Source organism: Pseudophryne corroboree, chromosome 11 (assembly GCF_028390025.1).
Source record: "Pseudophryne corroboree isolate aPseCor3 chromosome 11, aPseCor3.hap2, whole genome shotgun sequence".
NCBI classification, from domain to species: domain Eukaryota; kingdom Metazoa; phylum Chordata; class Amphibia; order Anura; family Myobatrachidae; genus Pseudophryne; species Pseudophryne corroboree.
The window spans coordinates 51722205-51749948 of NC_086454.1; the positions used below are offsets into that span (position 1 = coordinate 51722205).

General features: G+C 48.0%; 1 protein-coding gene across 2 annotated transcripts in view; it reads right to left on the reverse strand.

Annotated features, from left to right (window-relative positions):
• The window catches only part of DGKZ (diacylglycerol kinase zeta), a 268679-nt gene that overhangs the window by 186296 nt on the left and 54639 nt on the right, over window positions 1–27744 (reverse strand). Inside the window, exon 1 of one of the 2 annotated variants that reach the window (XM_063944286.1) lies at window positions 25815–26719. The exons of the other annotated variant lie outside the window; for it this stretch is intronic. Within the exon in view, the coding sequence (XP_063800356.1) occupies window positions 25815–25954 (140 nt within the window). The 5' untranslated portion in view covers window positions 25955–26719. Of the gene's footprint in view, window positions 1–25814; window positions 26720–27744 lie in introns of those variants that run through there. 2 annotated transcript variants of the gene reach the window in all.

Below are 27744 nucleotides of genomic sequence, written 5' to 3' on the forward strand. Positions count from 1 at the left end.
ATACACAGGGCACCTCCCTCCTCCATATACTGCTCCCACCATCTACAGCATACTCTGCTCCCCCTTCTCCATATACTATACTGTAACCCCAGGTTACCTGCCATCACTCAGCAACAAGTAGTAGCAGTAACCAGGATGCAGGAACCACCAGACGGTCCCGCAGCACTTAGAGCAGAGGCATCAGGGACATGTGTGGCCACTTACCGGTGGGGGGAGAAGGTGAATCAGTCCGGCAGGAAGTGGTGAGAACCTGTGTGGGGGTGAGCAGTGCGGTACCAGGGTGGAGAGGCCTGCACCGGGGCTGCAGATTATATGGGTGAGGAGGCGGCAGATAATCGTCTCTGCTTTATGTATGCCGCTGCCCCACGGAGGGGCGGGGTCCTATGCTCACCCCTCCCACACCCTGCACAGGCCATGCCCAGACCCCCCCGGCTAGCTGCTGGTGGCTACTGGTGTCCTCTATCCCCCAGACTGGCCGGGAGCTGAGTGGGAACTGGTGAGCTCACACGTGCCAGTACTGGTGTATATAGTGCAGCATCATTATAGCCTGCCAATCACAGATATATACTATATATATGTATATATGCTACACCCTCAGCATGACAGAGCTCCGGCTCCCAGCAGCAGGACTTCCAGAAACCAGTCAGCTCCTGTGCCAGTAGTGCCCACCTATAATCCGGCCCTTGTGTCAGTCATTTCGACAGGCTTTTTACTAAAATATATATAGATTTGTATTCATTTTCTCTGAATCCAAAAACAATCATTCCTGGAAAATCCAACATTTATCAGGACGCGGCGCGCCTGTGAAACCTGAGATAGAGAGGAATGTCGTTATCAGCTGCTGGAATTTCTTCAGAATATCACAAGGTTGTGTAATGTGACCTGCGCCTGCAACCTGTTACCAGCATAAAAAGGTACAATTACGCGTGTACAGAAACTACACAAAAGGCAACTACCAACCTTATACGTTTATTGGTATCCGGTCCTTAGGTCGACACTCATTAGGTCGACAACTATTGGTCGACATGGAAAAAAAAGTCAACGTGAGTTTTTTATATTTTTCGTTTATTTTTTTTTACTTTTTCATACTTTACGATCCACATGGACTACAATTGGGAACGGTAACCTTTGCCGAGCGCAGCGCTAGTGGAGTGAGGCACCTTGCCTGAAGCGCAAGGGGACACGGTGCACTATTTGGGGTTCCCGGTCACTTTACGAAGAAAACGACACCCAAAAAAACTTTTAAAAACTCATGTCGACTTTTTCCCATGTTGACCTATTTCATGTGTCGACCAATTTCAGGTGTCGACCTAGTCACTGTCGACCAATAGTGGTCAACCTAGTGACTGTCGACCTAGTTACTGTCTATGATATGATCCACACCCATGTTTATTACAGGTCAGAACACTTTATTATACCAATATAATACACACATCTATCTCTCTACCTATCCTTCTCTCCATGGGAAAGATTCATCAAATCTGGGAGAGAGATCAAGTACCAACCAATCAGATTTCTAGCACGGCCTGTAAAATGACAGAACCTGACTGGTTGGTACTTTATTGGTCTCCAAAATTTGATACATCTCCCTCTATCTTATACAGAGACCCACTTGTATGTAGGTCCCGTCAGTCGCCGGGTCTCTCGTTCTCTCCTCCGAGTGCCACTTATGGTACAAACCCAAGCCACAACAAGTTCACCCCTTCCCTCGGCTATGGGCTCCTAAGTGGGCATCTCCTCTACAGGTTAGTGCGGGGGTCCACACTCATTCAAGAAGACAGACAGATCTTCTGTATTCAGATTTGCCACCAAAACCAGGAACGAAGGGGCAGATTTAACAACAAGTGATATTCTTGTTATCATTCGAAACAAATGTTTAATCGTGCTCCAACCAATCAGCTCCTAACGGTCATGTGTTTGAAAAATGACAAGAGCTGTATGGCTGGAGCACCAGTTAACAATCGCAACTCATTGGTTATGCTATCCTGGTAGTCGGAATGCCGGCGGTTCCATGACCAACACCAGCATCCTGACATTGAAGAACCCAGCGGCAGAGACCCCCACGCCCCTACCTTAAACCTTCATGGGTAGCGGCTAGGGCTAACCTTGGCCCTTGGGGGGTGGCAGCTAGTGCTAACTCCCCCAATCCCCCCTGAAGTGTCTAACCCTAACCCCCCCCCCCCGGGCCCTAACCCTAACACACTTCCCGATACTTATCTTCACGATGTCACCGGTTGGTCTTCCAGTGCCCCGAGTGGTGTCAGGATTCCGGCTTCGGTCACATGACCGCCATCATCCCATCCATCGAGTTGCTGACCGCATCCCTTCGCAACGAGTGATAACAAGAATATCACTCGTTGTTAAAGCTGCCCAATAATAAAATAAAACCAATGAGCAGATAACGGTTGTACAAATAAGAATTTACTCACCGGTAATTCTATTTCTCGTAGTCCGTAGTGGATGCTGGGAACTCCGTAAGGACCATGGGGAATAGCGGGCTCCGAAGGAGGCTGGGCACTCTAGAAAGATCTTACACTACCTGGTGTGCACTGGCTCCTCCCACTATGACCCTCCTCCAAGCCTCAGTTAGGTACCGTGCCCGGACGAGCGTACACAATAAGGAAGGATTTTGAATCCCGGGTAAGACTCATACCAGCCACACCAATCACACCGTACAACTCGTGATATGAAACACAGTTAACAGTATGAAACAATAGAGCCTCTCAACAGATGGCTCAACAATAACCCGATTTAGTTAACCATAACTATGTACAAGCAAATCCAACGAGCAATAGTCTGCTTAGAAGCAGGAGCACCCAGCTTGTTAGGTGCATATAGGATAAACAGCGAGTCAGATTTTCTGACTCTAGCCATTCTGGAAACATATATTTTCAGTGCCCTGACAACGTCTAGCAACTTGGAGTCCTCCAAGTCCCTAGTAGCCTAGGCACCACAATAGGCTGGTTCAGGTGAAACGCTGACACCACCTTTGGGAGAAACTGGGGACGAGTCCTCAATTCTGCCCTATCCATATGGAAAATCAAATAAGGGCTTTTACAAGACAAAGCCGCCAACTTTGATACTCGCCTGGCAGAAGCCAAGGCCAATAACATAACCACCTTCCACGTGAGATATTTCAGATCCACGGTTTTTAGTGGTTCAAACCAATGTGATTTTAAGAAACTCAACACCACGTTGAGATCCCAAGGTGCCACAGGAGGCACAAACGGGGGCTGACTCTGCAGCACTCCTTTTATAAATGTCTGAACTTCAGGTACTGAAGCTAGTTCTTTTTGAAAGAAAATCGACAGAGCCGAGATCTGTACCTTAATGGAACCCAATTTAAGGCCCATAGTCACTCCTGCTTGCAGGAAATGCAGAAATCGACCTAGTTGAAATTCCTCTGTTGGGGCCCTTTCGGCCTCACACCATGCAACATATTTTCGCCATATGCGGTGATAATGAGTTGCTGTAACCTCTTTCCTGGCTTTAGTAAGCGTAGGAATGACTTCCTCCGGTATGCCCTTTTCCTTCAGGATCCGGCGTTCAACCGCCATGCCGACAAACGCAGCCGCGGTAAGTCTTGGAACAGACAGGGCCCCTGCTGCCGCAGGTCCTGTCTGAGTGGCAGAGGCCATGGGTCCTCTGATATAAATTCTTGAAGTTCTGGGTACCAAGCTCTTCTTGGCCAGAACGATACTCGTGGATTACTCCTCGCCTTCTTATTATTCTCAGTACCTTTGGTATGAGAGGCAGAGGGGAGAACACATAAACCGACTGGTACACCCACGGTGTTACCAGAGCGTCCATAGCTATCGCCTGAGGGTCCCTTGACCCGGTGCAATATCTTTTATAGCTTTTTGTTGAGGCAGGACGCCATCATGTCCACCTGTGGCCTTTCCCAATGGTGTACAATCCTATTGGAAGACTTCTGGAGGAAGTCCCCATTCTCCCGGGTGGAGGTCGTGTCTGTTGAGAAGATCTGCTTCCCAGTTGTCCACTCCGGGAATGAACACTGCTGACAGTGCTAACACATGATTTTCCGCCTTTCGGAGAATCCTTGTGGCTTCTGCCATCGCCATCCTGCTTCTTGTGCCGCCCTGTTGGTTTACATGGGCGACTGCCGTGATGTTGTCTGATTGGATCAGTACCGGCTGGTTTTGAAGCAGAGGCCTTGCCGGCCTCAGGGCATTGTAAATGGCCCTCAGGTCCAGAATATTTATGTGTAGGGAAATAACCTGACTTGACCAAAGTCCCTGGAAATTTCTTCCCTGTGTGACTGCCTCCCAGCCTCAAAGGCTGGAATCCATGGTCACTAGGACCTAGTCCTGTATGCCGAACCTGCGTCCCTCTTGAAGATGGGCACTCTGCAGCCACCACAGTAGAGATAACCCTGTCTCCAAGGACCAGGGTATCAGCCTATGCATCGGAAGATGCGATCCGGACCACTTGTCCAACAGGTCCCTCTGAAAAGTTCTTGTATGGAACCTGCCTAATGGGATTGCTTCGTAGGAAGCTACCATTTTTCCCAGGACTCGCGTGCAATGATGCACAGCTACCTATTTTGGCTTCAGGAGGTCTCTGACTAGAGATGACAACTCCTTGGCTTTCTCCTCCGGGAGAAACACTATTTCTGGTTTATGTCCAGAACCATCCCCAGGAACAGTAGACGTGTCATAGGAACCAGCTGTGACTTTGGACTGTTTAGAATCCAACCATGCTGTTGTAGCACTTTCCAAAATAGTGCTACCCCGACTACCAACTGCTCCTTGGACCTCGCCCTTATAACGAGATTGTCCAAGTACGGGATAATTACAACTCCCTTTTTTTTGAAGGAGTATCAACATTTCGGCCATTACCTTGATAAAACACCCTCGGTGCCATGTACAGTCCAAACGGCAGTGTCTGGACTTGGTAATGGTAATCCTGTACCACAAATCTGAGGTACTCCTGGCGAGGATGGTAAATGGGGACATGCAGGTAAGCATCCTTGATGTCCCAGGATACCATGTAATCCCCCTCGTCCAGGCTTGGAATAACCGCCCTGAGCGATTCCATCTTGAACTTGAATTTTTGTGTTCAAGGATTTTAAATATAAAATGGGTCACACCGAACCATGCGGTTTCGGTACCCCAACCCGTGTGGAATAGTAACCCCGTCCTTGTTGAAGTAGGGGCACCTTGAGTATTACCTGCTGGGAATACCGCTTATTAATTGCCTCTAGCACAGCCTCCCCTGCCTGAGGGAGTTGTCAGCAAGGCATATTTTAGGAAACGGCTGGGGGGAGACATCTCGAATTCCAGCTTGTACCCCTGAAATACTACTTGAAAGAAACAGGGATCCACCTGTGAGCGAGCCCACTAATTGCTGAAATTTTTTAGACGGCCCCCCACCGTACCTAGCTACACCTGTGGAGCACCCGCGTCATGGTGTGGCCTCACAGGAGGCGGGGGAAGAATCTTGATTCTGGGAACAGGCTGACTGGTGCAGCTTTTTTCCCTCTACCCTTGTCTCTGTACAGAAAGGAAGCGCCATTTGACCCGCTTGCTTTTCTGAAGCCGAAAGGACTGTACCTTTGTCTGTGAGGAAACCTGAGGTAAAATTATTTCTTCCCAGCAGTTGCTGTGGATACGAGGTCCCAGAGACCATCCCCAAATAATTCCTCACCCTTATAAGGCTCTCTATGCGCTTTTTAAGTCAGCATCACCTGTCCAGTGACAGGTCTCTAATACCCTCCTGACAGAATGGACATTACATTTATTTTGGATGCCAGCCGGCAAAATATCCCTCTGTGCATCCCCCATATATAAGACGACGTCTTTAATATGTTTTTATGTTTGCCAACTAGTATCCCTGTTTGACAGGGTCACCGACCACGCTGCAGCAGCACTATCTGCAGGTCTCAGTCTAGTACCCGAGTGTGTAAATACAGACTTCAGGATAGCCTCCTGTTTTTTATCAACAGGTACCTATTAAAGTGGCCGTATCCTAAGACGGCAGTGCCACCTTTTTTGACAAACGTGTGAGCGCCTTATCCACCCTAGGGGATATCTCCCAGCGTAACTTATCCACCTGGCGGGAAAGGGTACGCCATCAGTAACTTTTTATAAATTACCAGTTTCTTAACGGGGGAACCCACGCTTTCACACACTTCATTTATTCATCTGATGGGGGAACAAAACACTGCCTGTTTTTTCTCCCCAAACCTAAAACCCATTTTTAGAGGTGCTTGGGTTAAAGTCAGAAATGTATAACACATTTTTTATTGCCGGGATCACGTCACGGATGTTCCTAGTGGATTGTGTATATGTCTCCACCTTGTCGACACTGGAGTCAGACTCCGTGTCGACATCTGTGTCTGCCATCTGAGAGAGCGGGCGTTTTTGAGCCCCTGATGGCCTTTGAGACGCCTGGGCAGGCGCGGGCTGCGAAGCCGGCTGTCCCACAGCTGTTACGTCATCCACCCTTTTATGTAAGGAGTTGACACTGTCGGTTAATACCTTTCACCTATCCATCCACTCTGGTGTCTGCCCCACAGGGGGCGACATCACATATATCGGCCTCTGTTCTGTCACCATATAAGCCTCCTCATTCAACATGTCGACACAGCCGTACAGACACACCGCAGACACACAGGGAATGCTCTAAACGAGGACAGGACCCACAAAAGCCCTTTGGGGGGACAGAGTAAGAGTATGCCAGCACACACCAGAGCGCTATATATATACAGGGACTAACTGAGTTATGTCCCTAATAGCTGCTTTTTATATAATATACTGTATACAGTGCCAATTTTAATGCCGCCCCTCTCTTTTCCCTCTTACTGTACTGTAGAATTGCAGGGAAGAGCCAGGGAGCTTCCTTCCAGCCGAGCTGTGAGGGAAAAATGGCGCCAGTGTGCTGAGGAGATAGGCTCCGCCCCTTTTTCGCGGCCTATTCTCCCGTTTTTTATGGAATTCTGGCAGGGGTATTTACCTCATATATAGCCCCTGGGGCCATATATTGAGGTATTTTAGCCAGCCAAGGTGTTTTTATTGCAGCCTCAGGGCGCCCCCCCCAGCGCCCTGCACCCTCAGTGACCGGAGTGTGAAGTGTGTGAGAGGAGCAATGGCGCACAGCTGCAGTGCTGTGCGCTACCTTGGTGAAGACAGAGTCTTCATGCCGCCGATTTTCCGGACCATCTTCTTGCTTCTGGCTCTGTAAGGGGGACGGCGGCGCGGCTCCGGGACCGAACATCAAGGCTGGGCCTGCGGTCGATCCCTCTGGAGCTAATGGTGTCCAGTAGCCTAAGAAGCCCAATCCGGCTGCAAGCAGGCGAGTTCGCTTCTTCTCCCCTTAGTCCCTCGCTGCAGTGAGCCTGTTGCCAGCAGGTCTCACTGAAAATAACAAATTCTAAGACTATAACTTTCTAAGAGCTCAGGAGAGCCCCTAGTGTGCATCCAACCTCGGCCGGGCACGAAATCTAACTGAGGCTTGGAGGAGGGTCATAGTGGGAGGAGCCAGTGCACACCAGGTAGTCTAAGATCTTTCTAGAGTGCCCAGCCTCCTTCGGAGCCCGCTATTCCCCATGGTCCTTACGGAGTTCCCAGCATCCACTAGGACGTTAGAGAAACAAAGTTTATCTTTCAGGTACAGGACAGTATATATTTGACATATTTGTAGTTTAATGAAGAGATCATGTCATAGACTCTGCGGCTTAATGCGCAGGGTAATCCCCGCTAATTGAAACGGCCGACGCAGGTACAGATAGAGCCACAGTTATCTTGACTTCTCTGCTGCGCCAAGGCACACCATGGTTTATTAGCATAAGCTTTTCATCTATTGTTCACAGATGCAATACAATACAGAGAACAATACAGCAGGGGATTAAGGGGTCTAGTACCAGCCAATCGGCTTCTAACTGCCACGTCACAGGCTGTGTTTGAAAAATGACAGTTAGGAGCTGATTGGCTGGTACTTTATCTCCATCCATGGCTTAGTAAATAGACCCCTAAATCATTACAGCAGGGGATTAAGTCTGACTGCCCTGGCTCAATTAATCCTATTAACGGCCAAGATAAAGATGGCTCCATCTGTATATAGCAGTGGGGTGAGCCCTGTGGTTAACTGGATTCCCCCCCTAAGTGGTAATAGATCAATGTCAGGTAAGCAAGCCCTATACATAAGCATGCCAGGTAGTGCCAACGTTGCAAGTTTCTATAGAGATGTGAGGGAAAACTTGCGGTGCCGATGGATGCAATGTGCCATCCTTTACGCAGAATTTCATCCGCCCCCAAGATTTTTTACGGAGTCATCAGATTACTGCCTATGTAAGTTATAGAAGAAGGGCCTGTTGCAAATGTGAAGGTAACCCGGCCTACAGCCATTGTAAGGCTCTGGGCAGGGCCGGCCCTAACCAATATGATGCCCTAGGCAAGATTTTGGCTGGTGCCCCCTAGCACCACCACTGGTTGCACCTCTTTCCCAGCACCATCACCCCTCACCCATAGCAGTCCTTATTTTGGTGTTTGTAACCCCTATATTTTAAATAGGAACAGTTCGCACATTTGGCGCACAGCCCAAAAAGGGTGTGTTTTTGCTGGCAAGGGGCATGGCCACACAATAGTACCCCCAATTCCAATTACGCCTCACAGTAGTGCAACTTTATTCACATTTGATCATGCAATAGTGTCCATAATTCATATTACATCCCACAGTAGTATTACTTTACCTTATAAACATTACTCCTCACAGTAGAGCCCCTTATTCACATTACATCACACTGAATTGCTCCTTATTCACATTACACCACACCCTATTGCTCTTTATTCATATTAGATGACACAGTAGTGCCCTTTCTATACGCAATGCCACATAGTAGAGCACCCTATACACATAATGCCACACATTAGTAATGCATTTATACACATAATTCCACACAGTAATGCCCCTTACACATTATTAATGTCCTTATAAACATAATGTGCCTTACACATTATGACAACCTTTATTAATGCCCTTTTACACATAATGTCCCTACATATATGCCGCACATTATTAATGCCCTTATACACATAATGACACATAGTGCCCCCTACACATTTGCTGCACATTATTAGTGCCCCTATACACATAATGACACACATACAGTAGTACCCTGTTACACATATGCCACACATTATTAATGCCCTTATACACATAATGACACACATAGTGCCCCTTACACATGTGTTGCACATTATTAATGCATTTTTACATGACACACATAATGCTCCTTACACATATTCTGAACACTACTGCACAACCAACCCACTCACATGCACACAGCACTCACACTTCCACTAACACTGTGACCTCTGCCTCTGCTTGGATACAGATGTGTCCTCATAAATCTTGCCTCAATGCTAACGTCGGGCATATTTTTTTATGAAAATGCATCTTATTTGCATTGCTATGTGGCTAGGGTGCACAAGCAGATTCTGCTGATTAAAATGATATGCAGCATGTCTATATACTGTGTGAGAGTGTGGCTGTATCTGCATATGAAATGCTATACAGAATATAGGCATGCCGCATATCATTTTAATCAGCAGAAGCTGCAGATGCCCCTAGGCATATCAAATGCCCTAGGCAATTGCCTAGTTTGCCTATAGCTATGGCCGGCTCTGGGGCAGGTGGATGGTTGCAGGAGCCCAGCACGACACTAGCCAAAGAGGAGAATCCTCCCAGATTCTTGTCAAATGCAAATGAAACTTGGGCAGTTATGCAAATGACATTCAAATTAGCCACAGGCATGCAAAAGCCGAACTAATTATAGCAGCACGGTTTTACACGGAGCGACACAAAAATCTATTTTGAGAATTAACCATTTCAGACTGTGAAACATATAGTCCAGTTGTCATCTTCAAAACTGGAAATTGCGATCTCCTGGAAATAGGCGCGCGCTCCTGCGGGTATTTCATACAAAGATCCAACGGCGCATTACTTGTATCCTTTATATTGCGCCAATACATTAGGCAGCACTTTAAGTTTTTCTTTTTAGGGCCGTCGCAGGAAGCCCACGCAAACACAATGTGACCTCCACTTGGATACTGCCCTGGGCAGGATGGCGCCCGTGTATTTGGCCATGCTCCCACCCCTCAGTACCCAGGCCCCGTTCAGCTCTTGGCTGCCCAGCTTGCCACTGAAGAGGTATAAGTGGGTTGTACTGTAATAGCGTGTTGTTACATAGGCTAAAGTTCAGTGAGGGCGTGCCGCCAGTACAGCAAGCTATGCAGAGCTGGATGTAAGCGGAAACGCGCCTGGTGTATCATTTGCATCAACTATAGGATAGGAGTAGGTATGCCCTGATGATGACGAGTATGGAAGAAAGCACACAAGAAGGCAGATTTGGTTATACCCCTTTTCCACGGACTTGAAAATCCCGGGAAATTGCACATTAACACGCAACAACCCGGAATTTTTGTCCATGGAAACAGCTCCACCCCCATCCAGTCACACGGGAATTCTTCCAGGTATCTAGCAGGGGTTTACAAGAGAAGGGCTCTGGTGAGCTGCAGTGTTAATGGGTAACCGGGTCATGTGACCCAGCTCCCATTCATGGCACGAGGATAGCCGCATTCCGGCACAAGGACATGATGTCATCTCAAAACACCAGCACCTGCACTCGGTGGAAAGAGGCCTGTCCCGGGTCTGACCCGGCTTGGAACAGTGTTCCAAATCTTGGGTCGGACCCGGGGCTTTGGTGTAAAAGAGGAATCAGTCTGCCCTGAGAAATACAGTTACCTGCTGATACCCCGCGAGTTAAGCCCCCAGAGGTTGCTCTTAACATGGATTTTTCCTTGCAGGCTCCAGAGCTGTGAGGAAAAAGGTGTTAAATGGGGTTTAACATATGGGAAAATCTATGGATGCAACATGGAATCTATGGGGTCGATTCAATTTAGCGACAGTTGAATAGTGCCGGGAGTTAGCTCCCGTCGCTATTCAATTCAGCTCAAGTTAAGTCGGCAAAGGCCCGTTCTCGCGGACTTAACAGGTTGAATTGTCGGGAGAACGGGCATTCTCCGACAACTGACAGAATCAGCCTCGCGACGGCCGCGCTGCAGCACTTTTGTCGGATTTCCTCTCTTATCTCCCGGGGGTGAGAGAAGAATTCCCGACAATTAGTGTCACTTGGCGCTGTATTGAATAGCGCCGGGAGCTAACTCTCGGCGCTATTCAACTGTCGCTGAATTGAATCGACCCCTATGTGGGGATGCGGTCAAGATCCCGCTGGACGGAATCCCGGCGGTCAAAATACCGACACGGGAATCCCGACCGGCACAATCCCGACATATTCTCCCTCCGTGGGTGTCCACAACACACATAGAGGGAGAATATAATAGTGTGCCGAGCATAGCGAGGCACAGCGCCCGCAGCATGGCGAGCGCAGCAAGCCCGCAAGGGGCTGCGTTCCGCTCATCACCCCTGTCGGGATTCTGTTGGTCGGTAGTCCGGTGTCGGTATTTTGACCGCCGGGATCTCGTCCAGTGGGATTTCGTACTGATCCCCCTATGTGTTACTGTACACAGGTAAAAAGCTGAAATATGTAATCGCTTGGCCTTGAGCTTTACTAGCTCTGTAAATATAGCAGATAAATTAATCTGCCCCGGTTAATGGGCACCACAAAAGGTGCCCAAAACTCTGCATACAGAAGAATATAAGCCTTTATTTACAAGTACACCACGCCGGGGAATACAAATATATTATAAATAGTAACAGCATCACTTACATGTGAGCAGTACACAGGAAAATGGCCTCCATCACAGAGACCTATTCAGCTGAAAGTTCCACAAGTTTTGTCAAAAAGAGCCGACTTTTTTTTTTGCAGCATTTTCGCCCTCAGAAACATATGACAGAGACCGTGACTGACAGAGTCTGCCTCTGTTTATTAGGGTCCTGACCTCACCAGTGTCTCGTCATGGATGGGTAGAGCGAGTGTTTGGTACAGCGTCTCAGCTGAGAGGGAGAAGAGACGAATTAATGATGGAATTAGCCAAGAAGCCTCATCATAATTTACCAGATAACCCAGAAGGTCTATAAACATGCAAGTGTGCGTGATCTCGTATTGCCTGGGCATGTTGAGTATCTTGTCAACTGGGGATCATCATTAGAAGGATAATAAGTTACTACATAGTACTAATATGAGAAGAATGACATGCAGACAATGTGGGTGGTAGTTTCTGAAACCAGGAACCAGCGTGTTTCTCAACCAAATGTGGGCTTATTACGTACCACCAGTGCCAGTTCTTTCCAGATCATGTTTCACTGAAAAGGAAGCTCTACAGACGAGAACATCGGTCTGGAAAGTTTCTATATCGTGGCCATATACAAGCGCGACCAATGAAAACAGGTACAGTGCATTCGGAAAGTATTCACAGCGCTTCACTGTTTCCACATTTTGTTATGTTACACAGCCTTATTCCAAAATGGAATACATTAATTTTTTCCTCAATATTCTACACACAATACCACATAATGACAACGTGAGAAAAAGTTTTTTGGGAGATTTTTGCAAATTTATTAAAAATAAAAAAAAATAAGAAATCACGTGTACATAAGTATTCACAGCCTTTGCCATGGAGTTTAAAACTGAGCTCAGGTGCAACCTGTTTCCACTGATAATCCTTGAGAAGGTCCTACAGATTAATTGGAGTCCACCTGTGGTAAATTCAGTTGATTGGACATGATTTGGAAAGGCACACACACATGTCTATATAAGGTCCCACACTTGACAGTGCATGTCTGAGCACAAACCAAGCATGAAGTCAAAGGAATTGCCTGTAGACCTCCGAGACAGGATTGTCTCAAGGCACAAATCTGGGGAAGGGTACAGAAAAATATCTGCTGCTTTGAAGGTCCCAAACTGAGCGATCAAAGGAGAAGGGCACTAGTCAGGGAGGTGACCAAGAAACCGATGGCCACTCTGTCAGAGCTACAGCATTCGTCTGAAGAGAGTAGAACCTTCCAGAAGGACAACCATCTCTGCAGCAATCCACCAATCGGGCCTGTATGGTAGAGTGGCCAAACGGAAGCCACTCCTTTGTAAAAAGCCCATGGCAGCCCGCCTGGAGTTTGCCAAAATGCACCTGAAGGACTCTCATACCATAAGAAACAAAATTCTCTGGCCTGATGAGACAAAGATTGAACTCTTTGGCGTGAATGCCAGGCGTCATGTTTGGAGGAAACCAGGCAACGCACATCACCAGGCCAATACCATCCCTACAATGAAGCATGGTGGTGGCAGCATCATGCTGTGGGAAGGTTTTTCAGCAGCAGGAACTGGGAGACTAGTCAGGATAGAGGGAAAGATGATTGCAGCAATGTACATAGACATCCTGGATGAAAACCTGCTCCAGAGCGCTCTTGACCTCAGATTGGGGCGACGGTTCATCTTTCAGCAGGACAACGACCCTAAGCACACAGCCAAGATATCAAAGGGGTGGCTTCAGGACAACCCTGTGAATGTCCTTGAGTGGCCCAGCCAGCGCCCAGACTTGAGTCCGATTGAACACCTCTGGAGAAAATGGCTGTGCAGCGACTCTTCCCATCCAACCTGATGGAGGTGCTGCAAAAAGGAATGGGGAAAACTGCCCAAAGATAGGTGTGCCAAGCTTGTGGCATCATATTCAAAAAGACTTGAGGTTGTAATTGCTGCCAAAGGTGCATCAACAAAGTATTGAGCAAAAGCTGTGAATACTTATGTACATGTGATTTCTTAGTTTTTTATTTTTAATAAATTTGCAAAAAATCTCAAAAACACTTTTTTCACGTGGTCATTATGTGGTATTGTGTGGTGAATTTTGGAGGGGAAAAAATGAATTTATTCCATTTTGGAATAAGGCTGTAACATAACAAAATGTGGAAAAAGTGAAGAGCTGTAAATACTTTCCGGATGCACTGTATAGCAGTAGTACGCTGAGGAGGCATGTTTACAAATCTTGGTGCAACACAACACTGACTCCAAGTGGCACCATGCAGACGGCATTGCAGTGTAGTTGTAGTGTTCATTCTATCTAACACCCTGCACCAGTCACAGTGTTGAGCTACAGACCAGATATCTGCACTGAGATAAAGACCAGAGTGTGCTAGAAGAATCAGAACAGATAGCGACACGGCAGGCAGGAAAGAGGAAGTGCATGGGTGGTGACAAATAAGCGTGCAATTCAATTGTGGTGCAGGTCCCCTGCTGGCTGTCTAAAGGAATGGGCGTCTATCACAGCTATTCAATGGACATCCAAACCTAGACTTTAAAATGCCCATACGAGAACTTTAGACTGTTTTAGCAGCTTTTGCGCAGCTAAACCAGGAGCGGTCAGTTGCGTTAAATTCTAATGGGCATCTGATCAGAGGGTATCAGTATTAATTACCGGCGGACGGGATACACAGACAACGGCATCCATTATGCCTGCAGCATGGCGAGCGCATAGAGTCCCCTTGCAAGCTCGCTGCAGCTGCCTCTATGGGTGTCGTGGACACCCACGAGTGGGAATAGCCCCTGTGCGCTGGGATTCCGGCTGTTGGCATTGTCAGCTGTCGGGAATCCGGCGTCTGTATCCTGACCGCAGGGATGTGTACAGCCGGCAAACTGATTGCATCCCGATCAGAGCAACAATTGAATAGCTCAGATAGACGCCACTTGTTTAGACGGCCAGCAGGGGGAGCACTCCACAAATGAATTGGCCCCTGTGTTGTATTTAGCACTACAGTGTAGCCCTGACCAGAAAAGGTGAAGAAACATAAGAATGAAGGTAAAGGGGATGATGCTTCAGAACTCAGCGTACGGCCTATGCAGAATCATACACAATTCCAGCACATCTACACCTACGACTGCTAGGCTGTAACGGAATGTGTCAATGGAACTGCGGGCTGTGGAAAGTAGTGCAAATATACCTGTTTACAAACGTATCTTTCACACCTTGTATAGGGTAGGTGCAAGTGCAAACGATGACGCCTAGCAGCAAACCAAGCATCCGGATATTGGGAGGCGCACCAGCAACTGTAGACAACGTAGAAGAATGGAGACTATACACCAGGGGTATTCAACATGTGGTCCTTTGCTGCTGTGGAACTACACAGCCCAGCATGCCCTGCTACAGTTTTGCTATCAGGGCATTTTAGATTTCCATCTAACACTAACAGCCGCCCCAAAATGTCTTCTACTGTATTTGTGTGTTCAAACCAGGACACAAAACCAGATTACATCCATATCTCCTGTGTACCGACTAGGGGGTGACATTAAGCTACTGCCAGTCCCCTCTAGGGCAGCGGAACATTCTCAGGGCGGCTATTAAATGCAACACTGGTGTGTGTGTGTCACACATGACAATATGAACACAACAATAAAGAAAAAAACAGAGAGCGCAAAACAGACTATACTTGTTTAGATTATTTAATAAAATGTAATTAAACTCAAAAAAACAATTATAAAATATGATGAATAAAAATTATACACACATGTAAACCACAGAATTAATTCACATAAACATAGAAAAACGGGATTCTCCCTAAAAATTCCACGGTTTAACCCAAAGAACTAGACATATTGGTATATTGAAAACTCAAGTTGATGTTAATTGCTTATTAGCAGTAGATCAGAATATGTCCCGTAGTGATTGAAATTCGTTCAATAGTGCACTTTCTTCAAAGATTACTATAGCTCAAAGTTCCTTAGGAAATTCCAAATGACCGTAAGAAGTGCATATAAAGATGTACTTGCACAATTATTTTGAAAGTTTTCAAACTATATTTAATAGCAAATACTCCGCTCATTAAGGCAAAATTGACACTTAGCACTGCAGCAGCTCAGTCAGCCGCTCTCCGTAGATTGATACTGTGGTAGTGATAGATGTTTACCGCTTCCAAGCGAGTTTAAGACCGGCGACGCTGGGTGTACCCGTGCGCTGGCTAGTTGTGCTACTCACTCGTCGAGGATGATTGTCAGCCACAGTCCCCGTTTAGCAAGAGAGACCACTGCTAAGAGAAAGAGTCTCTCTCCCCCTGAAGAAACAACCAGTGCCTTTTGGTTGAGAAACGCATCAGGGTTACAGGCTTCGGGACTCCTGCTATCTCCACGGACACTATCCGCTACCACACTGCACCGCTCCGACTTTTGGACTTCGAGCCACCCGCAGTGGTCTCCCTTGCTAAACGGGGACCGTGGCCGAAAATCATCCTCGACGAGTGAGTAGCACAACTAGCCAGCGCACGGAGACGCCCAGCGCTGACGGTCTTAAACTCGCTTGGAAGCGGTAAGCATCTATCACTACCGCAGTATCAATCTACGGAGAGCGGCTGACGGAGCTGCCGCAGTGCTAAGTGTCAATTTTGTCTTAATGAGCGGAGTATTTGCTATTAAATATAGTTTGAAAACTTTCAAAATAATTGTGCAAGTACATCTTTATATGCACTTCTTACGGTCATTTGGAATTTCCTAAGGAACTTTGAGCTACAGTAATCTTTGAAGAAAGTGCACTATTGAATGAATTTCAATCACTACGGGGCATATAATAATCTACTGCTAATAAGCAATTAACATCAACTTGAGTTTTCAATATACCAATATGTCTAGTTCTTTGGGTTAAACAGTGGAATTTTTAGGGAGAATCCAGTTTTACTATGTTTATGTGAATTAATTCTGTGGTTTACACGTGTGTATAACTAAATTTTTATTTATTATATTTTATCATTTTTTTTTTTAGTTCAATTACATTTTATTAAATAATCTAAACAAGTATAGTCTGTTTTGTGCTCTCTATATGTTTTTTCTTTATGGTTTATACACAGGGTTGCTAATACCCTGTTCTTTTGAGGGCAGCGACCAGCAAAGTCTCACTAAGGCGCCTTTTTTTGTTTGATGAACACAAGACATTAGTGGAACAGAGGAGATCACAGAAACTAAAAGACAGTGTGGGGGCGAATACAGGAGTGAATTTCACTTTGCCGTAACAGCTTGTACCAGCGCCAAGATGGCGTGTGCACGACCAGACTTGCCACGTACCCTATGTCCTTACAATGACCACCACAAACGCCATTACTCCACAAGCACAACGGTTTGTCGTTGGCACATCAGGGTTACAAAAACTTCCTCTTAAGTAGCAAAATATAGTTGCAAAAGTCTTCCCTTGTGAGCTGCCCACATACATCTATAGACATAATGCATAGCAGGAAACTCTGGCTTCTAGACAAGACTCTCCGTAATAATAGGGAACTGGAAGAATCTCCCATTGTCACAAGCACCTGTTCTCCCAAAGGCACATCACAAGAAGGCACGGACTGTCTGTACGCAGCGCGGCACTGATCTGCGTGTGTCAGTTACAGAAGGAGGAAGTGTTGTTGTGACACAAGAAACAATAGAAGTAGTTGGAGAGAATGAGTAAATAAGATTTTACTTACCGATAAATCTATTTCTCGGAGTCCGTAGTGGATGCTGGGGTTCCTGAAAGGACCATGGGGAATAGCGGCTCCGCAGGAGACAGGGCACAAAAAGTAAAGCTTTTTCAGATCAGGTGGTGTGCACTGGCTCCTCCCCCTATGACCCTCCTCCAGACTCCAGTTAGGTACTGTGCCCGGACGAGCGTACACAATAAGGGAGGATTTTGAATCCCGGGTAAGACTCATACCAGCCACACCAATCACACAGTACAACCTGTGATCTAAACCCAGTTAACAGTATGATAACAGCGGAGCCTCTGAAAGATGGCTTCCTTCAACAATAACCCGAATTAGTTAACAATAACTATGTACAATTTATGCAGATAATCCGCACTTGGGATGGGCGCCCAGCATCCACTACGGACTCCGAGAAATAGATTTATCGGTAAGTAAAATCTTATTTTCTCTATCGTCCTAGTGGATGCTGGGGTTCCTGAAAGGACCATGGGGATTATACCAAAGCTCCCAAACGGGCGGGAGAGTGCGGATGACTCTGCAGCACCGAATGAGAGAACTCCAGGTCCTCCTTAGCCAGAGTATCAAATTTGTAAAATTTTACAAACGTGTTCTCCCCTGACCACGTAGCTGCTCGGCAAAGTTGTAATGCCGAGACCCCTCGGGCAGCCGCCCAAGATGAGCCCACCTTCCTTGTGGAGTGGGCCTTTACAGATTTAGGCTGTGGCAGGCCTGCCACAGAATGTGCAAGTTGGATTGTGCTACAGATCCAACGAGCAATCGTCTGCTTAGACGCAGGAGCACCCATCTTGTTGGGTGCATACAATATAAACAACGAGTCAGATTTTCTGACTCCAGCTGTCCTTGCAATATATATTTTTAATGCTCTGACAACGTCCAGTAACTTGGAGTCCTCCAAGTCACTTGTAGCCGCAGGCACTACAATAGGCTGGTTCAGATGAAATGCTGACACCACCTTAGGGAGAAAATGCGGACGAGTCCGCAGTTCTGCCCTGTCCGAATGGAAAATCAGATATGGGCTTTTGTAAGATAAAGCTGCCAATTCCGATACTCTCCTGGCAGAAGCCAGGGCTAGAAGCATGGTCACTTTCCAAGTGAGATATTTCAAATCCACCTTATTTAGTGGTTCAAACCAATGAGATTTTAGAAAGTCCAAAACCACATTGAGATCCCACGGTGCCACTGGAGGCACCACAGGAGGCTGTATATGCAGCACTCCCTTAACAAAGGTCTGGACTTCAGGGACTGAAGCCAATTCTTTTTGAAAGAAAATCGACAGGGCCGAAATTTGAACCTTAATAGATCCCAATTTGAGACCCATAGACAATCCTGATTGCAGGAAATGTAGGAATCGACCCAGTTGAAATTCCTCCGTCGGAGCACTCCGATCTTCGCACCACGCAACATATTTTCGCCAAATTCGGTGATAATGTTGCACGGTTACTTCCTTCCTTGCTTTAATCAAAGTAGGAATGACTTCTTCCGGCATGCCTTTTTCCTTTAGGATCCGGCGTTCAACCGCCATGCCGTCAAACGCAGCCGCGGTAAGTCTTGAAACAGACAGGGACCCTGCTGAAGCAAGTCCCTCCTTAGAGGTAGAGGCCACGGATCTTCCGTGATCATCTCTTGAAGTTCCGGGTACCAAGTCCTTCTTGGCCAATCCGGAACCACTAGTATCGTTCTTACGCCTCTTTGCCGTATAATTCTCAATACTTTTGGTATGAGAGGCAGAGGAGGAAACACATACACCGACTGGTACACCCAAGGCGTTACCAGCGCGTCCACAGCTATTGCCTGCGGATCTCTTGACCTGGCGCAATACCTGTCCAGTTTTTTGTTGAGGCGAGACGCCATCATGTCCACCATTGGTCTTTCCCAACGGGTTACCAGCATGTGGAAGACTTCTGGATGAAGTCCCCACTCTCCCGGGTGAAGATCGTGTCTGCTGAGGAAGTCTGCTTCCCAGTTGTCCACTCCCGGGATGAACACTGCTGACAGTGCTATCACATGATTCTCTGCCCAGCGAAGAATCCTTGCAGCTTCTGCCATTGCACTCCTGCTTCTTGTGCCGCCCTGTCTGTTCACATGGGCGACTGCCGTGATGTTGTCCGACTGGATCAACACCGGTTTTCCCTGAAGCAGAGGTTCTGCCTGGCTTAGAGCATTGTATATTGCTCTTAGTTCCAGAATGTTTATGTGAAGAGACGTTTCCAGGCTCGTCCATACTCCCTGGAAGTTTCTTCCTTGTGTGACTGCTCCCCAGCCTCTCAGGCTGGCGTCCGTGGTCACCAGGATCCAATCCTGTATGCCGAATCTGCGGCCCTCCAATAGATGAGGACTCTGCAACCACCACAGCAGAGACACCCTTGTCCTTGGAGACAGGGTTATCCGTAGGTGCATCTGAAGATGCGACCCTGACCATTTGTTTCTGTAGTGCAGTGCAGGGGAGAGACTTGGGAGCCGTCCTGACCAGCGGAGCTGTGAGAGGAAATGGTGCCGTGTGCTGAGGAGATAGGCCCCGCCCCTTTTCTGGCGGGCTCGTCTCCCGCTATTTAGAAAAATCAGGCAGGGGTTAAATATCTCCATATAGCCTCTAGGGGCTATATGTGAGGTATTTTTAGCCTTTATAGGTATTCATTTGCCTCCCAGGGCGCCCCCCTCCCAGCGCCCTGCACCCTCAGTGACTGCCGTGTGAAGTGTGCTGAGAGGAAAATGGCGCACAGCTGCAGTGCTGTGCGCTACCTTTAGAAGACTGCAGGAGTCTTCAGCCGCCGATTCTGGACCTCTTCTGACTTCAGCATCTGCAAGGGGGCCGGCGGCGCGGCTCCGGTGACCATCCAGGCTGTACCTGTGATCGTCCCTCTGGAGCTTGATGTCCAGTAGCCAAGAAGCCAATCCATCCTGCACGCAGGTGAGTTGACTCCTTCTCCCCTCAGTCCCTCGCTGCAGTGATCCTGTTGCCAGCAGGAATCACTGTAAAATAAAAAACCTAGCTAAACTTTTTCTAAGCAGCTCTTTAGGAGAGCCACCTAGATTGCACCCTTCTCGGCCGGGCACAAAAATCTAACTGGAGTCTGGAGGAGGGTCATAGGGGGAGGAGCCAGTGCACACCACCTGATCTGAAAAAGCTTTACTTTTTGTGCCCTGTCTCCTGCGGAGCCGCTATTCCCCATGGTCCTTTCAGGAACCCCAGCATCCACTAGGACGATAGAGAAATTTGCATTAGGTTTCATGGCGTACTGATGCCAAAGTATCTGAACCAAGGAATGTCCAAAGGGTGCTGACCCTTCAACCATGAATTAAAGGGCATGTCCCCTAACACATCCTTACTTCCCCTTGGAAATGCTGGAGCAGTTTACACCCCAGCAGGGGAGACTATCTGCTGCTCGCATTGCTAGAGGCACTGCAGGACCTGCCGGATCAGCGCACCAGTATGGACCAGGGCACGGGGTTGACCTTCCCCTAACTCTACCTAAACTTGTAATATCCCATCTAAACAGGCTGTTTAGATGCCCAAACAAGTGTCAGGATTCAATTGTTGTTTGAGCGCCCATGCATTTCGCTCCTGTCACGTCCAAATAGACAGCGTTTAGCCACGTACAACCGCTAAACCTGTCTAAAGTCGCTAAACCTGTCTAAAGTCCAGCTTTGGGAATCCAAACTCCCGTCCCGATGCCCAAAGTGCCTCAGGAGGCTGCAAGAAGAAATGTCATCTGTGCAGCTGCCGGGCGTCTAAACGGAGCAACAATTTGCGCCCCCTGAAGGCAGCCTCGTGGAATTCCCCCATAGAACCTTAAACAAATACTAAAGTTAGAACACTACTCTGGGAGGGGTTGGGTACGATATCCCAGCAGTTGGGATCCCAACAATCCTGACTGATCATGGTAGGTATTTTTACCCTTCCACACCCCTCCCCCAGCCTACCCTTATCCACCCCGCAGCCCCAGCTGACTAACCCTTCCCCTAGCAACTAAGCCTTTCCCCAAGCCCAGTACTTACCTTCGGGATCCATTGGGATTGTGACTGCCGAGATCATAACCGCATCCCCCCTGGGATGTATAATCCTCTGGAATAGCCACCATTACCTTTAAATTACTTCAGTCCCTACACTTAAGAGGAGATGTATCAAGCTTTGGAGAGGGATAAAAAAAATTGGAGTAGTTGCCAAAAGCAACCAACCAATCAGCTTGTACCTACCAATTCAAATACTGTGATAGATAAATGACAGTTGCAAGCTGATTGGTTGCTTTGGATATCTTCTCCACTATCTCTCCCCAAGGCTTGATACACCTCCCCCTTAGCCCATTCGGCTGCCTAGGACTGGCAGAGGGTGATTAGTGCTATATAAATGATGTCAAGTGAATAATTAAGACCAGGCGGCACCTGAGCTGCAGAGGCGGGTTGCGCTTTCCCCCGAAACCTCTGTAAAAGGAAGCCTACGTATTATAATTTTGATCACTTTTTCAGATGTATTGAAAAATAGTCTCACGTTTTTGACCCAAGATGTTTCCAGTTGCAACACAGCAAGAGGACAAGTAAACTCATGTCCCCTTAACGCTGCGTACACAATACCCCTGGTTGCACTTTAAGACTGTAATACAAAGCAAAACGTAACAGAATTACGTGTCGTATAACTAGACGGTAATTATATTACCTGATGGAAGCCATCAGATTGTAGTTAAGGGACATCGGCTTGTAAATGTTTTAAAGCAAGTAAATAATTCACGAATGTGCACAAAGTAAACCCACAGCCAATGCCTCAACCCAGCCACCGCAAAAGGGCGTCACCGTGCACCTCTGTAAGTCTTTGTAGGACACAGAGAAAAAAAAATGGTTATACATTTTATGCGTCCTATATGGAATATGAGGGTATCAAAATAGTCACTATTTATAGGTAACAAGTGCCACATCCATTATTGACAGAGCTGGCCGACTGCTACATCTAGTGTGACCTCCAGTCGGATCCACATAGATCAGAAAGGATTTCCCAGGTAGGCCAGAAGAGGGTGTGTTATGGATCGGCCCGTGCTTCTGACTACACCATGGGGCTAATTCAGACCTGATCGCTAGGCTGCGTTTTCGTACAGCGAGCGATCAAGTCTAAACTGCGCATGTGTATGCACTGCAATGCGCAGGCACATTGCACGGGTACAAATCAGATCTCCGCTCAGCGATGGGTTTGTGCGAAGGATCCGTTCGCAAGGAGATTGACAGGGAGAAGGCGTTTGTGGGTGGCAACTGACCGTTTTCTGGGAGTGGTTGGAAAAACGCAGGCGTGTCCAAGCGTTTGCAGGGAGGGTTCCTGACATCAATCCGGTCCCATACAGGCTGAAGTGATCGCAGCGGCTGAGTAAGTCCTGGGCTGCGCAGAGACTGCACAAGATCTGTTTGTACAGCTCTGCTACACATGCATTTGCACACTTGCAAAGCGAAAATACACTCCCCTATGGGCGGCGACTATGCGAACGCAGGACTGCAAAAAACACCTAGCGAGCGAACAGGTCTGAATTAGCCCCCATGTGTGGCTAGCTTTACATTACCAATGATAACCAACACTACTGCCTCCTAAGGCTGGCACAGATCCTTGTCCCATACTAATCAATAATCTGAATTGGATCCAAACAGACTGAATTTGTTCTGGCATAACAAAAGCCAGGTCCGCGGTGGTAAGCCCCATATACAAATATGGCGGATAAATCGATCCCTCGGATGTCCATGGACAATGCTGTTTCGCAGCTACGGAAAGAAAAAAAAAAAAAGAGAAGCATTCATAAACGCTCACTAGCTGCTCTGCCGACGGGCAAGGAGATGACGCTCCTGCCGTGTCACAGGAGAGGAATTAAACCCTGAAGACACGGTGTGTAACATTTTCTGTGCTGAATCGCTCTTGTGCGACACTTCTACCTGCCATCAGAGAAGCGTCAAGAGCACTCAGCAATACTACGATTTTATAGCTAGAAGACAGCGTTCACACATTCCCAGGAGACCGACCCTTATGCGGTAGCCGGTACGAGTTCCTCTTGCGATACAATCAGAACAAATCACGGCAGTCTGATCTGTGCACGGTTTTCACAGATGAAATCACGAGCATCTGATCTGTGGATGCTTGTCGTCAGAAGTAATTTCTTAGAAAGCTCAGCCAGAGATTAATTTTGGAACCCATCTTTTAAATGTCGGATTTGCTAGTTCCCATCTCCACACAACTGTGTACCACCTAATGGATTGCAGACGAGTACTGCTCCAAGAACGACCAGCAATGATTTGTGTTTTAGATAGGGTATGGTATGTTGACATTCATTACATATAATACAACACCCCTTCCCTTACAGATAGTATGGCAGCCAAATGCTAGATTTAGGGAACAAAAAATACATTTACAAAATCAGTGGTTTTCTCGCCTGCCTTGTATCCCCCAGATAGCACTGCATTATAGCTGGGCGTACTGTGGGGGTCATTCCGACCCGATCGCTCGCTGCAGTTTGTCGCAGCGATCGGGTCGGGACTGTGCATGCGCCGGTGTGCGCCGCCACATGGCAGCTTTCGTTGCCTAGCGTTCGCCGGGAGGGGGCTGAACGGCGGCGTTAAGCCGCCGTTTAGGGGGAGCTGTCCGGCCAACGCAGGCGTGTCCGGACTGTTGGGGGGGCGGGCCGCGGCGGCTGCGTGGCGTCTCACGCAGCCGCTGCGGCCAGTGGCAGCGACAATTAACTCCCGGCCAGCTGCAGGAGCTGTGCTGGCCGGGAGTTACTCCTCAAATACAAAGGCATCGCTGCCGTGCGATGCGTCTATATTTGTGCGGGGGGGGGGGGGGGGGCGGACTGACATGCGGGGCGGACTAGCCCTGTGCTGGGCGTCCCCCCGCATATCAGGGAAGATGATCGTAGCTGTGCTAAATTTAGCACAGCTACGATCAACTCGGAATGACCCACTGTATCCGATCAGAAGGTGCTGGACCTGTTCAAACGCATGGACTAGTTGTTATGCTCTGTAGCCGGAATCCAGACACTGTTTGGAATACCGACGTCGGGATCGCAGTGCCGGCGACGGAATCCTGAACACTTGGATCCAGAATGTTAAGGGCCCCATACACTTATGCGACCACATGTCGCGGGCGATCACCCCGGCAGCCTCCGGGAGGGCAGGATCGCAGCCATGCCCCAGGTCGGACCTGTTTGAATGTGCAGCACATTCAATCAGGAGAATCCGATCCGATGCTCACGGGAACGCGCATCGGATCGGAAACACCTCCAAAAAGCCCGATTTCATCCGATATATCGGGGCGAATGCCTGGAATTGGATGAAATTGCGCGTTATCGCTCTAGTGTATGAGGTCTTTAAGGATGCCAGGGCTACTGAGGGTATGTCCACAGGGGAGGGGGGGACTAGATTTAGGCTGTGTGTGTGTGTGTGTGGGGGGGGTTTAAGGGGGGTATACACGTACAGATTTCTCCCAGAGATGTGTGCTGAGCGAGGGGAAAAAATTGCTATATATCGCTATACACACGGAGCGATGTGCGCTTAACTTCTAAGTAATCTAGTCAGACTGCTTAAAATTTAAGCACACATCTCTACGTGTGTACCCCTCTTTAGCCACCCAACCCCTACCATTTTTACGGAGTTCTGAAGCTACTTTGCTCCGGGTTAGGGTAATAAGTTGTAGTCTGGAGACAAAGACATGCTGAAGAATTGTTACCATTATTCAGCTGTGAGACAGACTGATGGCAGCTCTCCCTCACCAGAGGCCCTGGCTTCCCAGTGTATAGGCCACACTTGGGTTCTCCGCTTTGGACTGGGTCTAGAACACTGAAGAGAATCTCCCCTGTGAGGGAAAGATGTGGAGCTGCAAGTACTGTAGATGCGGATGCCACGCAAAGCATCCTCTAGTGCCCAGGTTTGCTGGTGCCTGGCCTAGACCAATGGTAGGACACCTGCGAGCTGCCCTCTGTTGTTGTAGTAGCGGTCTCAGCATGCTGGAACCTATAGTGCCACAACACGAAGAGAGACCGCAGATAAATAGGCCTGCGCTGGACTAAGGGGAATAAAAGACAACTGATCCTGCAAAGAAAGAAAAGTAAAAAAGGACTCTAGAATGTATTCTGTGTTATTTATATCACCTAGCAAAGTGTGCAAATGCTATAATCACTTGCTCAGCACCTGAAGGGTGTCAGTTTTATAAATAACTCGACAGACCATTTAGCTGCCAGTCAGCAGAGTTAAAATGAAAAAGTTTTGCCGACGCTCATCATAACATATGTATGCGACCATAGAGGTTGTACAGGTCTACTTCACGGAACAACCATGGTAAATAAGAGGGCTGCATTTTCATACTTATAAACATAATGAACAATAAGAATACTTCACTAAACAAAAGTTACGCAGGACCATCTCACCTGCGCCTGAAGAAGCGGAGCCCGCTGAAGGTCTTGACGCTGTGCCTTCGGCTGACGACAGCCCTGTCAGATTCGGGGGTCCTGTCTGAGCCGCTGGAGGCTGCTGAACTGGTGTTGGCAAGTTCTCCTTCCCCGTCCATCCCCCGTCACCCCCCACCCTAAAATCCAGGCAGCCCAGCACTACTTCAAGCCATGCTTCCAACAGGCACCCCAGCTGACCAGTCTCACCGCTGTGTGCTGCAGGCACCGCAGGAGATGCGCACATCCACCCGGGGGGCAGCAACCATCGCAGGCACTATGCCACCATCGCTGCCAATCACGCGCTGACAAATGAGACCTAGAGGCGCCCACACAGCAGGGTTCTCCACCGAGGCTGCAGCCGCAGTGCAATCACAGGACAAAGTGCAGCTCACAGGGACACAGCATAGGAAGCCAATACCCTACATAGCTAGGTGGCACGAAGCTGCTACTCACAGTGCATCCTGCATGGGGTTACACAACTCTATGCACTTCTCCCAGCACAGTGACCCAATGGCACAGCCTGCAGGGCTTCACACAGGACACTACAGCACTGGCAGCTCCCTGGCAGGCTCCATCACTCGCTCATGCAGCACTTGTACCTGTTGCCAACCCTGAAAGTAGCATAAGTGGAAATGTATCAACCCAGCAGCAGCCAGCCCCCAGCCTGACACAGTGTTACATGCATGCAGAGAGCAGCCTTCCCTTCCTGTCACACACACACAGGCTTCCTGCCATACTGTCACTTCCCAGCTCACAATAACACGGCTCTTCCTCCTCCTCAGCCAGGAACTGAGTCTGTGTGCAGGCAATCATGGCAATGTGTCCTGCCAGGCAGGGCCCCCCCCTCATGGCTGTCCTCACCACTGCCTGCTCCCTTCATGCAGCCATGGAGAGGGTCAGGGGGAGCCACCTGTTGGCGCCATGAGGAATAGCAGCAGGCACAGCGTGCTGCACTCAGTTGTCAGATCATGTAGGAGAGGGGATAGATACGGTCATTAGGTCGACAGCACTTAGGTCGACCACTATTGGTCGACATGCACAAGGTCGACATGAGTTTTAAAATATATATATATTTATTTAGTTATTTTTTCATTTTTTGAACTTTTTTATACCGTACCATCCATGTGGACTACAATTGGGAATGAGCGCAGAGGTAGCGGAGTGAGGCACCTTGACCGAAGTTCGCTGGCCATGCGAGAGGACACGGTGCACCAATTGGGGTTCCCCATCACTTTTACGAAGAAAACGACACCAAAAACAGTAAAAAATCCTCATGTTGACCTTTTTCCACGTCAACCTAGTACATGTTGTCATATCGACCATGTTGACCTATTGACCGTGTCGACATACTGTGTGTCGACCAATAGTGGTCGATCTGGTGGCTGTCGACCTAAGTGTGGTCGACCTAATGACCCATACCCAAAGGTTGACATGGAAATGGTTGACACACAAAAAAAGTCGACACAACATTTTTATTTTTATGTGGTTTTCACCATCAGAGCACAAGGAACCCTAATTAATGCACCGCGTCCCCTTGCATGGCGAGCGAGCAAGATGCCTTGTTCCGCTACCGTTGCGCTAGGCATAAGTTACTATTCTCAATCATAGTCCACATGAATGGTAAAGTATTAAAAAGGTGTAAAGAATGGCAAAAAAAATTTTTAAAAGCTGTGTCGACCATATAAACCTTTCAACCTTTTGTTCCTGTCAACCTTTTCCAGTGCCGACCTAATGCATGTCAACCATTTGGGGTCGACCTATTTCTTGTTGACCTAGACATTGTCTATGTAAACATTGGAACCCCACAGAAGCGTCCGAATCACCCCAAAGACATCTCATTTCATTGTCCCTCTTATTGTCCCTTTTTCCTTTGCTAAACAAGCTCTGTGTCATCTGTGTATCATTGTAG